The sequence below is a fragment of the Psittacula echo genome (assembly GCF_963264785.1).
Source record: "Psittacula echo genome assembly, chromosome: 4".
NCBI classification, from domain to species: domain Eukaryota; kingdom Metazoa; phylum Chordata; class Aves; order Psittaciformes; family Psittacidae; genus Psittacula; species Psittacula echo.
This window is the reverse complement of record NC_137738.1, coordinates 59,864,587-59,879,321: the sequence shown is the minus strand read 5'-3', so window position 1 is coordinate 59,879,321 and position 14,735 is coordinate 59,864,587. Positions and strand designations below refer to the sequence as shown.

At 41.7% G+C, this 14,735-nt stretch overlaps 1 protein-coding gene across 5 annotated transcripts; it reads right to left on the bottom strand.

Moving 5' to 3' along the window:
* Positions 1 to 328: 328 nt before the first annotated feature.
* On the bottom strand, positions 329 to 12,639 carry CD164 (CD164 molecule). Of its 5 annotated transcripts, none has more exons than XM_080614906.1 (6): positions 11,229 to 11,934; positions 9,660 to 9,743; positions 8,129 to 8,206; positions 5,905 to 6,090; positions 4,678 to 4,761; positions 329 to 3,758 (listed from the first exon to the last, which is right to left on the bottom strand). In XM_080614906.1, the coding sequence occupies exons 1-6, from the start codon at positions 11,266 to 11,268 to the stop codon at positions 3,598 to 3,600; spliced, it is 633 nt and encodes a 210-aa protein (XP_080471032.1). In that variant the 5' UTR covers positions 11,269 to 11,934; the 3' UTR covers positions 329 to 3,597. The 5 variants fall into 5 exon arrangements, with proteins under 5 accessions (XP_080471032.1, XP_080471033.1, XP_080471034.1 ...); XM_080614904.1 differs by lacking the exon at positions 11,229 to 11,934 and adding an exon at positions 12,399 to 12,639 and having other exon boundaries at positions 332 to 3,758; XM_080614905.1 differs by lacking the exon at positions 11,229 to 11,934 and adding an exon at positions 12,399 to 12,639 and having other exon boundaries at positions 333 to 3,758; positions 4,678 to 4,758.
* Between the last annotated feature and the right edge of the window lie 2,096 nt (positions 12,640 to 14,735).

Genomic DNA, 14,735 nt, shown 5'->3' with positions numbered 1-14,735 from the left:
TACGACTTAGTGACACATTCACTGCCCACAAAGGCGTCAAAGCCTTGATGTAGAACTATTGAGGTCAGCTCACTCAAAGCCAGTTATCATTATAGTCAGTCTGTAACTACAGAACTGTGCTCATTCTGTTCTCTTCAAGCATAGTTACTCCCGAGCAAATATCCTCCTCTTTCTCATGCCATCAGGAAAGAAATAAGGCTCAGAGCAACACTTTTTTCATTAAGGTCAAAGATCTTAATGTGAAAAGATGCTAAAAGGTAAGGGTTATTTACAGCCTCCGTGGAACAACAGTCCCTCTTCCACCTTACAAGCTGACATCCGGTATTATTACAAGGTCTGCTATTGGAAAGAAGAGCATTAAGCCTTACAAGTTGCTGCAATTGGAACACTTAAATGCCTTGCTGTTTGGCTTTAAGGGGAAAACAAGGTTAAACATGGAAAACATGAACTACAGAATTCTTTTGGAGACTATTCTAAATCTGAATCAGTATTGTTGCACGTAACAAATGCAGAGTTAATACTCTACTTAGGAGAGCTAACAATTCTTCAACCTTTCATTCTCCCCCTTTCCCTACAGTGTTCCTCAGTTTCTATGGAAAATGGCTCTTATCACCAGCAAGTCAGCAGGCAATTCCCTCTGGGACTGCTCAAATTAAACTTTACAAGAAAAATTCCGTTCAACAGATTTTTATTTATCCATTTGGTTGCGATAACTGTTTCAGTTTTCTTCCACTGAAGACAAAATACAAACTTTTACAGCAACACTTGCAGAGAACATTCATAACAGCTTGATATTTGCACAAGTTGGCTCCAAGAAAAAGCCAGATAACTTGAAGAGTCACTACAGTTCAGTGCCTAAAATTCATGTAGGGGCAAATACAACTACAGAGCTATGAGCTCACAAGGCCAAGAAAAACTGCAAGTTGTTACCTCAGGTTTTTTTTGCTAGTACACAGCATGGATCAGCCCATACTGATGTTTCACAAAGGAGTAATTACTAATCATAGTGAGGCAGCCAAGCACGTGGTGAAGTTGTGTAACCCAGCCCTCCCCTCCCCAAAAACAACCAAAAGGGAAACAATCCTATCCGGAACTCTGTAAACTGGGGATCATACCTTGTTGGCAAGGCTAACAAGCAAGCGGTGTGTAGTGCAGGCCTTCCAGAACACAACTGAATCAATACAGTACAAGCTTGAGTTTTTCAGATTGGCATCTATACATGTCAGAGATCCTCGGTTTCCTATAGTCTTGGAAAGTAGCAATTGCTGGCACCAAGAAAAAATTAGTAACTAAGGCAAGGTATCCCTTCTACCCTTTTAAACAAAATCTGAGGCAAAAGATTAAGTAACTTTAAGGCACTTTAAAAATTATTTTTAGTTTGCTCTACCAGCAGACTTCATCAGCAACCTAAATCAGGGTCAGCCTAGCTCATGAATAAGCATTTTAGCAGTATTTTATAATGTTGTCCATGCCATGAAGTGTTCTGTAGCAATTTTCTGCAAGTTACCCAGAAGATAGCCCTTTGAGGCCTCCAAAAATTATGTACTAGGCATAGAGCTTGCTTTGCTGAGCCGAAGAACTATCACAATTTAGCAGGTTATTTTGCTCGCTGCAAAGCAGAGAATACAAGCTCATGGATATCTTGTTAAACAAATAAATGTAGTAGAACAGTTCTGAGATAAGGAAAGGACAGATTAAGTGATTTCACAGTAAGGCCAAGGATATACCATCTAACCCACACACATACTGTTGCTGGAAACTGGCTGCTCACCCTGCTGTTTTAATAAACCTGAGCTGATTGTCTTAGTTTTGTTTGGAAAAATCAAAGCTAATAAACTCAAAGGTACAGTACTGGTGAGTAACTTTGTAGCAATTTCAGTTTTCTATGCAGCACAACAGAAATAATGCCATTTGAACTAGAAGAACAAAAGAAAACAACACTGTGCACTTTAGTTTCCAACTGAAGTGGACTTAATTTGCATCATATTTAAGCTCCACTGCCATGACTATTATCTGCATTAATGCATCATTTTCTACTGGGTGCCAAATTCCAGTCAAGTCAGAGCTATCAACAGTACTACAGATTATCCTGAAATTGATGATCAAAGTATATCATCAAAAGCTAAGTAGTATGTGCTACATCCACCACCTGAATTTCATCTTTACTTCCATTCTTCCCGTGGGTTTACTTTCACAAATGTTCAAGTCACTGGAAAGGACGTACCTTTGATACTCGGATCACACTGGCTGATCCAGCCAAGGAAAAAAAAAAACAAACCCACAAACTATTTGGCCAAATAGATTTCCATAACCAGTTCACTGGAGGGTGACACCAACCTGATGCCAGGAAGGGCGCAGGGGGAAAGAAAAAAGGTGTAACCCTGGCAATCCCAGGACTACAGCAATCCTGACTAGGATCAAATCAGCAGATCCTCTGAATTACGCTTCACTGCTGCTTCAGCAAGCAGACATACTGCAGGGTAAAAAGAAACAAACCACTCAAACCTTGAAATTAATTGCAATGAGTCCAGGAACTGTTTGAATAAGAAAATTCCCAGGATTTTCCAAACACCAGTATTTCAAGTATAAATCTAGAGTTGTTACCTTCTTATACAGGGAGTGAACTGAGTTTTATCACTAGTTTTATGGTTTGTAGGCCAGAACAAAAGGTAAACAAAGTTTCTGTCTGTAGGTGAATGTTACTGTACCGTGCTTCTCCACCCTCACAAGGTCAATAGGGGACAGTTACTTAGTGTAAAAAGTTTTTAAACTGGAATGCTCAAGTCCCATGTATTCCATTATCCTAATTAAAGCTAGTATTTAATAGCTTTATCTATCTTTGAGATAAGTGGGACATTTTTGCAGCCTTTTGTTTACTCTTTTAAGGCACTAATCTTCATTTCCCCTTTAAAAGAATTATCCTTACATCCTCTCTCCACCTGCAGCATTAATTGAAAAGGGTGTAGGATATGTTTGGAATGCAGTTTTTAATCAGGCAACCTTTATTCTTGTGTATAAAAAAAAAAAGAAAAAAAAAAGAAAAAAAAAGAAAAAAAAAAGAAAAAAAAAAAAAAAGTTATGTGATTCTATTAAGACATCATCTACTTCTACAATTTAGTTTATGTTTCTAGCAGCACGCTTTAAGAGCTATACGCTAGTATAAATGGTATTTCACTCCCTGAAGTCAGTCACCAGTAATTCACATCTTGACAAAGCTGAAGGGATACTGTATCAAATGTTGATTAAATTAGCCTTCACAAGTCATCACAAGATTATCTACTCAAGACAGTGTTGCCACTGAATAAGAATCTCTGAATGTCTACTTTTGGCATATCAAAAAAAAAAAGTCCCACAGCAGCAGCCACTAAAGGAAAATAAGACAGCCATTAGAACCCATGCAGCATATTCCAAGTACTCCTGTTGAAGATATTAATGTCACATCTTGCCAAGTATAATGTTGCAAAAATATTCTTTTAAAGTCTTCTTTTAGAGATTTAAAGGATATTATGAACTGCTGTCTTCCATGAGCAACAGAAAATATTTTGGTTCAGTGAACTACAGGTGTTGGGCTACAAGTCCATTACAAAGTGGCAGGTCCTAAAGTGTGTGGTAGTTTCGGTCTTTTGACTTGCAGAATTTGTACAGAAAGAAAATAACAGCCTGCAGACCCAGAACAAGGACAATTCCACCTATGAAACTCGCAGCATCAAAAGTAGATTTGCGTGGAGAAGGTGCAGGAGTCACAGTAGCATTTGTACCTGTTAAATACAACATTAAGAGTTTGTAAGTGCACAGTGCTCACAATAGTCTTCCAGGTTCTAGTACTGGCTTCCTGGTATCAAGATTATTCACTGTATCAAATACCAATAAGGAAACAAACAAAAAATAAATAAAAAGACATGTCAGCAGCTGCATTTAGAATGGTGATACTGAAATTCTGATTAAATATTGTTTGTAAAAGGCTAGAGCTATTTATAGCTGCACTGCTCTGGACCTCAATATTGAGCAAGTCCCAGCTGGACTTTTTGTACTTCAAAAAGCAAAAGCTTTCCTCCTTTACACAGAAATATGTTATTGATATACCCAGATTTTAAACACATTTTCCAATCTCCGCTGCTTGCTCCAATTTTGTGTTTAAATTCAAGTTAAATTATTATCTTCCATCTACTAGACAAGAATCTAGCTTAAAGAAATTAGGTGAAGCCACAACATATATGAATTGGGAAGTAACAGCCATCTGCTGATGGCTGGTTTTAAAAAGCTTTACTTCATGAGAGCTTTTCATGAAACTGCATATTCAGGACTGACGCAGAAATAAAATACTTCAGCTTATTTCCATCATTATTACGCTGAAGTGAAAAACAAAATGCCATCTCCCAAACATAAGTGAGTTAACAAGTGACTTCCAGCCACACTATTAAAACCAGCCAGCTCATTTAATTTGACTAACACTTCTGACTCTTAATATCTCACCAACAATCTGTTTCTCAGAGTTCCACCTTGCTACATACATAGATCTCCTTCAAGTTACAGACATGTCATAAAGTTCAAAGTGAGAACAGCAGATATATTAATACCACTTTAATGTTGACATTTAAGTCTTTCAAGATGACACTTTTAAAATTACACTAATTTCTAAGTCTTTTACACTTTAATTAGGCTAGTAGTAGCAGTTACCTGGAATACTGGGTGTCGTGGTAGCTGAAGTAATGGCAGTTGTAGGTAGAGGAGGATGTACAGTTACACTGGTGACATTAGCTGCTTGAGAGAAGACAGTATATGCATACCATAAACTTTAAGAGCAAAGTTCTTATGTAAATCATTTGTCTTGTTTTGCTTAACAAGAGTAAGCTTTGACCTCAGCCTGTACCCCACAGAATTTAGATATTCAGCTGCATGGCATTTAGCCAAGTTTCTTCAAACTTGCAATTAGCAAGGTTTTTTCCAAACTTGCATACCAATGTTATCCAAATATTTCAAGGTTCTTCATAGATCAGACACTCATTCTTCATTCAGACAAAACCACTTTTCTTTCAAGTACCAATATAAAGGCTGGTATTTGAACAAGAATCAAGAGCGTTGTTTCAAGACAACTGATAATCTGCATCAAGTCAAAGGACTTTCATCAAACAGCCCTCAGAATCAGTTAGTGTTTATTGTACTAAAAGTATTACTTAATGTGATACCTTAAGGTATAAACACTTACAGGATAGTAAAACTTCCTCTTTCTCCCCCTGCTACCTTCAAAAACACTAACTGAATAACATCACTGAAATAAGCAAACACTCACCTGTAGATAGTCTCCTATAAGCTACCAAGACAGAACACTGGGTCTCTGACCACACACACACATACACACACACTCCGTCTCCAGATCAGCACTACTAAAATTTAATCAGTATTCCACTATGCACCTGGGAGAAGTGCCAACATTTGTAGGTTTACTCAAAGCTAAACCTCACTCTGCTGTACATTAGGCTGTTCTGAGCCTAATCAAATACCAACTCGTTACCTCCCAGCTCCCTTAAGCAGATGCTGTAAAAAACAAACAAAAACCAAACCAACCAACCACACCCCAAAAAAACAGAAACCAACCAAACCCCAACATTTTTAAAAACTTCACTCTTAAGCTGGCAGCACATGCAACAACAACAACAATGTGGAAATGACTAATCGAATTTAAGCAATTACCACTAAGCCAGTGCTTAATTATATTGTAAAGAAGCATTTTCTGATAGTTTTATAAAATCCCCTTCTTTCAAAGCTTGGGACCATTTATGCATTTCATACATCAGATGTTTGGTGATCATGTTACTGCAGTGATTTGTGGAAAAAGTCTTGTCCTTTATTTCATTCACCAGTTCCTAGTTGACTGTCATTCTATGTTCAGAGGCACTGTATTACCTATAGTAGTATGAGCTGTTGTAGCAGGACTGACTGCAGTCGTATTGGAAGATGCTGTGGTAGTATTGGAGGATGCTGTGGTAGTATTGGAAGATGCTGTGGTAGTATTGGAAGATGCTGTGGTAGTATTGGAGGATGCTGTGGTAGTAGTATTGGAAGATGGCGCAGGGCTACTGGAATGAGCAACTGTAGGAGCCATGAAAAAATGAAGAGTTAGAGAATAATCACAGTACTTAACTAAAAAAAAAAAAATATAAAAAAAAATCTCAAAACAAAACCAACAAGAAAAAAACACAAAATGGAACAGCAACAGGCTGTGTTTTAAGGAATTCAGATAGCACCAAGTTTTATTGCAGTTTTGCTCTGAAACTGCAAAGTAGTTGAATGCTCAATTCATACTAATGGCAAAAGTTGCATGAGCAACTACAAGGAAAACCTTGTCACAGGCAGCCCAATCAACTGCCAACTCAAGATTCCTCAAAGCAAATAGAAGGGAGAAGAGTCTTACTGTACAAGCAGTAGAACTGTGCATGCTTTACACAATAGGAAACTACGTATTCAGTACTGCTTCCCAACCTCACTGCAACTAAAACCGAATCTGACCTATCAAGCTCGACTAGAAATCAGTGGTTAGACTGCTGAAGTCATATGAAGTGGAGGGAAACCAAGACATTCTTATGAAAAAGCTTTCTGCTCCAGAAATTGTTGCTGGTTGTATGTGATGCCAACCTCAGCATGTGCTGTAAAAAAACCCCACTGACCCCGTAACCGTGAAGCCTTCTGCAACTTATTGAATTAACAGTTAATCACACATGGACAGCCTATCTAAACTGTTGCTTAATCATACACCAATACATCAGCAAGCTTCCTCCCAAAATACCATTACATCCAGAAGCCGTTATGTCCAGAAGTGAGCTCAGGCTCACTTAAGTGTGGTTATCTACACCTTGAAACAATTCAGCATGGTGAGAAACCAGAGCTGACTCTTTCTGGATACATCAGAACATACATTTTCTCAGGTCACATTCACATCAAGCCAGGTTAGGGCCACCTTGATGCTCTTCCACGTTAATCCTCAATCCTCAAATCTAGTGCTGAGCCATGACACTGTAGGAGCTGATAAGGTATACTGGCTCCTGTCACACCAACAAAGATCCTCTACTAATGGTGATAATTAGGTTTCCTTGAATACCCAGAAACTAAAACACAACAACCTGATAAACGTCACTACAAGTTTAACAGGAACAGATCGTAGAAATTCTACTCTTAGATATAGGACAAGGCACTGTAACACCATGCTCTCTTTGCAAAGCATTGAAAAATTGTACTTTTAACACTCCTGATTAAAAGGAGATTGTTACAATTTTAGAAACAACACAGGAAGTCCAAGTGGAATCATATCTGACTAGCTGCCACTGCCACCACCACCACAGTAGCATGGAAGCTTCATCTCTTCAAGCAGCACTGTTGAACTCCTCTAGAGTATTAAGGATTTTCATTTGCTGTTCCAGATCTTAAACACAGAAAATCCTATTTTCAAGTCCATTTCTTGTCAGCTTTCAGAAAAACTAAAATTGGTGGGCTTTCACAACAGTGAACATCAAGATTTGATCCAAATTATTCATATCCCATGTATCTGCTTTGCACAGCAAGCACAAATTAATGAAAAGACTGAAGTAAATTTTCAACTGAACATGTTCCTAGCACCAAGGATTTACCATACACAGTTCTATAACCCAGACTCTATACTTCAGGACTGCATGAAATGTTGTGCTAGTTAACAATTAAAACTGGAAGGTTCATAAGCTTTTCCTACTTTCTGCATCTCAGATGAAGCAGCAGACTTAGCAGGTGGAAGTTATTGTGACCATTAAAGCTGACTGGTTTTAGGATGCTGACAAGTTCCTTAGGATGTGCTACATCTAATAGAAAACACCACCCATTTTGAGAAACCAAGGCAGCAGCCAGAGAGACATGTGCCTAGTAAAGTACGTCAGGCTTCTTGAAACAGCAGCAGTAAGCAGTAAACTGAATCTACAACAAAACTGTGTATTTTAGTTTCATATATCACAGGTTTAAGCTGGCAGCAAAGTGCTTATTTACATACTTGTACACATTTATGTAAATTGTAGAAGGCACATTAACAAAGGTCAACAGATGAAGGAGTTGTAAACACAACTGCTTCACATTAAACAATGTGAAAACTGAGTGTCTAAATACTTACAAGAACACTGTTCTTCAGCAGTACAGCTTTGATTCTTCGAAGCTACTTCTGTTTCATTTACACATATGCCCATGTCTCCTGTCAGAAAAGAGCCAAGAATATTTACAGTAGCAGAACTTGAAAGTATTTGAGACATTGTTCATAAATACTAATAAACTGCTCATGCAACAAACTAAACACCATCTTCTAGCCAGGATAACATAAAGCCACTTCAATACACAGGCCTTCAGTATTGTATTAATAATTAGAAAACTTTCAGTATTTTCTTAAACTACTGCTACTTTACCACTCAAATCAATACTTAGGCAATACTCATACATGGTTATGCACCATTCTACAGTAACAGTATAGCTTGGTATTTTTTTATTCATATCCTATAAAATTAGAAAGTGTTTCTACCATTTGTGGCATTTTCCAATTTGAACATTTTGCAGTCTGGTAGCATCATAAAAAAAAAAAAAACCAAACAAAACCCACTAAAAACCCCTTAGTGTCTTGAATTCTACATGCAAGCAAAACTTAAGTTCTGGTTTTTTAAACAGATCCTTGATCCTGAAATTGTTGAAGACAGTTTCTTATTCTCTGCCTGCATACTTTTCTCCCTTACCTCAGATTTTAACCTCTCCCCAAGAGGTTACACAGATCTTTCCTGTGTTTGCATATGTGCCTGCTGGTCAGCCAACACATGCAAAATTCAGAAGAGCTTCTTGAAGGACACTCTTGTACTGGGTAAGTTAAATCCAAACTACTTTTCATTAGCTCCAAAGCACCTTAATCTTTATATGTAACCTTGCTTGGTCATCTACAATCCCATACTACAAAATCACTGTCACAGTTAAGCCATTCTGTCTTCATAGAAACTGTTTCCACCTCACGTCAGAGGTACAAATAATCTACCCGAGGACTACTTACCTAGTCTCTGCAAGGCTTTGTCAACAGCAACTTCATCTCCTCCAGGCCTGAGTACCAAAGGCCACCTAAATGTAGTTACATCCAACTCTCCCACAATGAGAAAAAACAAGGCTCTGAATGAGACCAGCTAATGCTTCCTTGGCGCTGTCATGTTCCCATTAGTGGGTTGCAATTCTTAGTTTTAGGAACACTACTCTTCAGCTAATCTTATTTAATAGACACCTCTCCCTTATTGCACTTCAATTCAGGAGTAGTCCCTCAAAAAGGACTGAAGCACAGGGATGTCCCTGCACATCAGAACCCACTCATGACTCCTAACAGCAAACACAAGTGACCAGTTTGTTCTACAAACATTCAGAGCCATCTGGAAAACATCAGCTTATCAAGAGCACAGATATAAATTAAAAGCCTTAAAAATCTGGGATTATTTTGAATATGTTCAGCTGTCTCAATGTAACACTTTGACATGCCCAACAACAGATGAACTTTACAGTTAATGCTTCATTAGATAATCAAACAGAACAGTGTATTTGTGCAATGAACATTAATATAGTACATCTAGCTTGGTTTAAGGTTCTGCATGGCACAGAAAGGATCTGCACCGTTTAGTCCTCCTTACCGTCACATCTCATCCACTTGCAGCCTGTTACATTTGTGTCATCACCAATACACGAATTGCAGTTAGAGATGTTTCCACAGGTACCTAAAAGAAAAAAAGATATGAAATGCATGGATTAGGACAAAATTGCTACTGTCAAAGAGCATCTTCACCCACAGAAACAACTCTGAGATCTGTACCTTCCCCTATGTTCATCTGTGTTAAGGCACAATCCTTCTCATCAAACTACACACAACCAAAAGCTAAAATTTAAGGATACATTTGACAAAACACAAATACATTTCCCTTCAGACACTACAATACTCTGAAACCAGAGTCCACACGTACACCAAGATCTTGCCTGATACAACCTCTAACCACAGTAAACTCAAATAATAGAGGAGGTACTTCTCTAGTGGAAATTACCAAAGTCCAAATTAATTTTGCAGAAGTTCACTGAAACCTCAGATGGCAAAAACCTTGTTCCTTTAGATTACATTTTTCCTTTAGGTAATAATACAGACAGCTACAAATAGCCCTACAGTACAGGAAATAAAGACAAGAGCCTAGAGGACTTCATCTATAAATGTATATAAAAAAGGGCAGGAAGAAAGTCAATTATTCATATTTTGATCACAGCAGAAGCCAGCAACATAATCAGTCCAGCTGCTTTTATACATCAATCTCAGCCAAACACTGTTGCCTTAAAATCACAACACATCCACTACCTCGATCAAATAAGATCTTCTCCTAATCTACAATTTTACCACAGTAGTTTTAATTAAGACTTACTCATACAGTCATAATACGCAGAAAACCCACACATAACCCACAACTCCTCTCTCCAGCACATTTCACATCATATCTGCCTACTCCAGGCACCTTTGGGTGACCTTTCACTTTTCTCAGTTCTGCTCCCCAGTGAAGGGAACACTGCTATTCACAGATTTTTGGCAAACAGCATGGTAATTTACATCTCAAGGTAACAGCTACACAGACATTAACCAACTTTAGTATTCCTGTAATGTGAACTAAGTCTGAATCCACCTGGCCTTTCTCTTGTTTATGGTAATGTGAGGCTAGAAATCCTGGCACTATTTCCTCACTTTTAATAAATGCAAGAATATTGGAAAAGATCTTTGTCAGTTCGCATCAGTGAGGTATGAAACAGACTTGCTTGTTCTCATCAGGAAGAAAGCACTTAAACCACTTTAAGAGCTGTGTGACAGTTTCTGGATAACAGGTTTCAGAAAAGTCATTTGTTATTCTGGGTATACATCTGAGGAAGAATCACAGCATGCACAACACTTCTGATAAATAAACAATGTTCTTTTTTGTAAATTCCTTACTGGTACAAAGAAAATCTAGCACAGTCTGCCTGTGGAGACAGTAGAGTCAGCACAGCCAGCAAATACCAGGTGCACTAGGACGTTTAGTTTACTTTCAAATCAGCTTTCCCAGATTAGAGAAAAACATCTGCAAGAGTAAGGGGCCGAGAGACCTTTTTATCACAGCAAAAGGTTTCAAGAACGAGCTGTTAACTTCAGAATCAGTGACAGACTGTCCGATGTTCTCCCAGTGCTAATATACCTCTTAGGGTCTTCATATGGGATAACAGCAAGCTCCCCATCTCTCCCCATCACCAGATGTTTGCTCTTCACTGAAGAAAGTACTCTAGTACCACAAACTCGGCTCTTAAGTGCTGGCAAGCCCACGTTAGTTTGCAAGATAAACCTGACTCTTACACAAGGGTAAATTCGGATATTCCCTTTACGCTTGAGGGGGAAACCTGGAAACACTAAACAAAAGTCTGTCCTGCTGAATCAACACTGCCCTCTCCCGCTGCACAGGAGAGGTTGTTAACCTCCGACTCTCGGCAGTCCTCAAGCAGCTCACGGTTCCAACAGAGCGCCCGATATCGGCTTACATCACACGTCGCCGTTGGCTGGGGTGAAGAGGAAGTCTAGAAGGACTGAAGGAGAGGTTACTGGACAGATTCAAGCGTAGCTGCGCCCAGCGCCATTATGCAGTGCGGCCAGAGAACACAGGAGTACCTCCTGAACAACCTCCTTCCTGAGCGTTTTGGGGCACGCGGCACGTTTTGCGATTCTTGGCCGCACAAACACTTCAGCAAACAGCTCACAGAGCCAGAGGGAACAGGGAAACACACAGGGCGAGTAACGCGGCTAACCTGGGGACAACGGGCGGCAGCGACACACCACCACCGCTTACGTAAGTAACTCCCGCAACCTGACCTGCACTAAGTTAGCAAGAAATGAACACGCCGCATATATTGTACTAGACACAAATGTACCCGCTACTAGCCGCTCGCTGCGTACGAAACGGATGTTTGGGGCGGTGTCGAACCGCGCTAATGGATTTCACACCGCGCGCACCCAAACCCTCCACAGCGAGGGGAAAGGCGAGAAGAGCCAAAGAGAAGCGGGCAAAAGCTCGGCGGCTGCGCTTCAGGCGCCGCGGGCGGTGGCGGCCAAGCTATGACGGAGAGCCGGGCGGCTCGCTCTCCGCTCCCCGTCACACCCGCCGGGCGGGAAAACACGGCGGGGTTCCCCCTGTCCCCCCGCCGGGAGCGTGGGGCCGTGCTGCCGCTCTTCACAGCTCGGTGCGCGGAGCCCGCCCCGCTCCCCCCACAACGCTAGGCAACGGGCGGGGGAGGGAAGGGGAGGGAAGGGGAGGGGCTGCCCCGTCAGCAACTCTTGCTGGGTGGTGGGGGGTGGCGAGGGGTCACCCGGCACTCACCAACGGTCGCGGCGCTCCCTGCGCCACGCGCGCGCACCCAGGAGATCTGCAGGTTCCCCGCGGCCAGCCCGCAGAGGCAGGCCAGGCACAGCGCGGCGAGAGGCAACGCGGGTGTCCGGCCCATGGCGGCAGCGGTAAGGCCAAAGGAGGCGTCTGCTCTCCTCTCGTCCGCGCTTTCCCTCCACCCGGCTCCGCTCCCGCTGCCTCCGCGCACCCTCTGAGCGCCTCCGCTCCGATCCGCCCCCCCAACGTCACGTGAGCGCAGCTGCCTCGGGCTGGCCCCGCCCCGGACCGACCAGAAAGGTGACGTGGTGCGCCCCACCCCCCCGGCACAACATTTCCCGCGCGTCACGCGCTCTCCGACCGCCTTCCACTTCCCCGTCCCGTCCGCGCAGAGGCCCCGCCCCCCCGCGGATGTCCACAGAGCGGCGGCTGCTCATTGGTTGGGAGCGAGGCGGGGGGAGTGGGGCTCTTCTCGCGCAGGCGCCGTGCGTGAGAGGCGGTCGTTGAGTGGCCGTTGACGTAGCCGTGCTAGCCCGCGAGCCTGGTGGTTCAACGGTTCTGACGGGGAAGGATGAGGTCCTCCCACGGGTACCACCTGTGCAGGAAAGGCTCCCGCCTTCTTACCCTGCTTTCAGCGCACTTCGAGTACTGGCTCCTGTGCCTCTGCCAGCTCCAGTGCAGTGGTTTTGTGGTGGGTTTCTCACAGAGTGATTGCTACTACTGTGAGGTTCATTTTTTCACGCTCTCCCTCTCACTTTTCTACCCTGAAAAAGCTTCGAAAATAGTATGTAAGGGTTTAAATGATTACCTGGTAATAATCACACATGAGGTTTAGCAATCGGGATGTCCAGTTAGAGCTCCAAGCCAGTGCTGGTCTCACCTGTGTTGGGGGTATGGGTATGTCCATAGTGAAATATCTATTACTAGGAAGCATTGTAACAGCTATGATTCTTAACTATCACCATCTCCATTCGCACTAGAGAGAGCATCTGGAGAGGGCCGTTTGGTGACCCCATTGGTTATTTTGATGGGGTTGGCAGTGCTGTTGGATTTGTTGATGTTCAAGATCTTTTCCAACCTAAACAATTCTATTACTCGCTTCTGATAGCTGAGGAGAGTTCCCTCTCTGCCTGTCATATTCCCTCTCTCTGTCTTTTGTTTTTTTTTCCCTAAGGCAGATTGAGTCAATGTATATCATCAACAGTGGACTCTGCAAGTAAAAATTAGTGTAAATCTGGCTCAACAGTTTGTGCAGTGCCAACTCAGGCAAATGTTGGGAAACCAAGACAAACATTCATGCCTGCTTGTAATCAAGGACAACAAGCTAGAGCTATAAAGCAAATGTTAGTAAGGTTCTGGTGTGAAGAAAGGTGCCATTAGAATGAGAGAACAGAGGGAAGAGGAGTTACAATCAGGAAAATTCTCCTGTTTCTCCTAAGTGTGAGCTGGACTTGGGCAGTAAAGAGGAAACTGTCAAATCCCTAGCTTAATCTTCCATTTTACTTTCTTTCCTGAAGGTGTTTTATTGCCAAGAGCCCGGAGACCAATACAAATTCAGCAATTTTAAGGCAAGCTACCCATCATGATTACTGTGTGAGCTCCGGAAAGCTCTGTAGGACTGTTAGTAATACACAATTTGGGTATAGGGCTTTCTGACAAGCTTCTGTGCCATCTTGTATAGTGGTGCTACTGCTGGTGGGCAGGATGGCTAATGCTTTGCTTTTCTGCAAAGGAATCTTTGAGTGAAAATACAAAGACAGGGCTGCAAAGGAAATGGCAGGGAAACGGTTTTGCGATACAGGAACCTCGTAGCCACTGAGGTGAAATGACCAAACATTTTGTTGGGTGTAAATGTCAGTGACACCTGAATTTACTTCTGAAATAAGGAAGGTGTGAATGAAATCACACACTCCCTTTAGTTATCTTTCGTTCTGCCTGTGGTTTTTATTGGAGTGTTAGTGTGAAATAATTCAGTTACTCCTGCAGTGTGATTAAAGTTGCTAGCTTTTTAATAAGAAGTGTTTTCCACATCCATTATTAAAATACTGTGATTCTGTTCTAACTTTGAATAAGTAGCTTGTAAAATAAATTGAGGAGCAGCATAAACAGATACTGCAACATAATTGAAGCTGCAGCGAGCATTGAATAGAGGCATTTCCTATGGCTTAGGGTCTCCTACTGGGATCAGGGCTTGATTCATAGAACCTCTTGTGATTTCACTAGATATGTGCCATTATTTGAATTTAGGTTTTCCTTTCTGCAGCTCTTGTAGGCTATGATATTAAGTATCTGTATAGCAGTTGTCGCAGTGTTGTGTGAGGGATGCAGCAGCAG

Bases quoted from the DNA above. Each gene is read 5' to 3' on its own strand.
- CD164 (XM_080614904.1), bottom strand. From the start codon at position 12,522: ATGGGCCGGACACCCGCGTTGCCTCTCGCCGCGCTGTGCCTGGCCTGC. The intron at 6,091-8,128 runs GTAAGTATTTAG...TGGCTCCTACAG, and splicing joins TGCTGAAGAACAGTGTTCTT to TTGCTCATTCCAGTAGCCCT. The intron at 4,762-5,904 runs GTAATACAGTGC...TCTTCTCTCAAG, and splicing joins AACAGCTCATACTACTATAG to CAGCTAATGTCACCAGTGTA.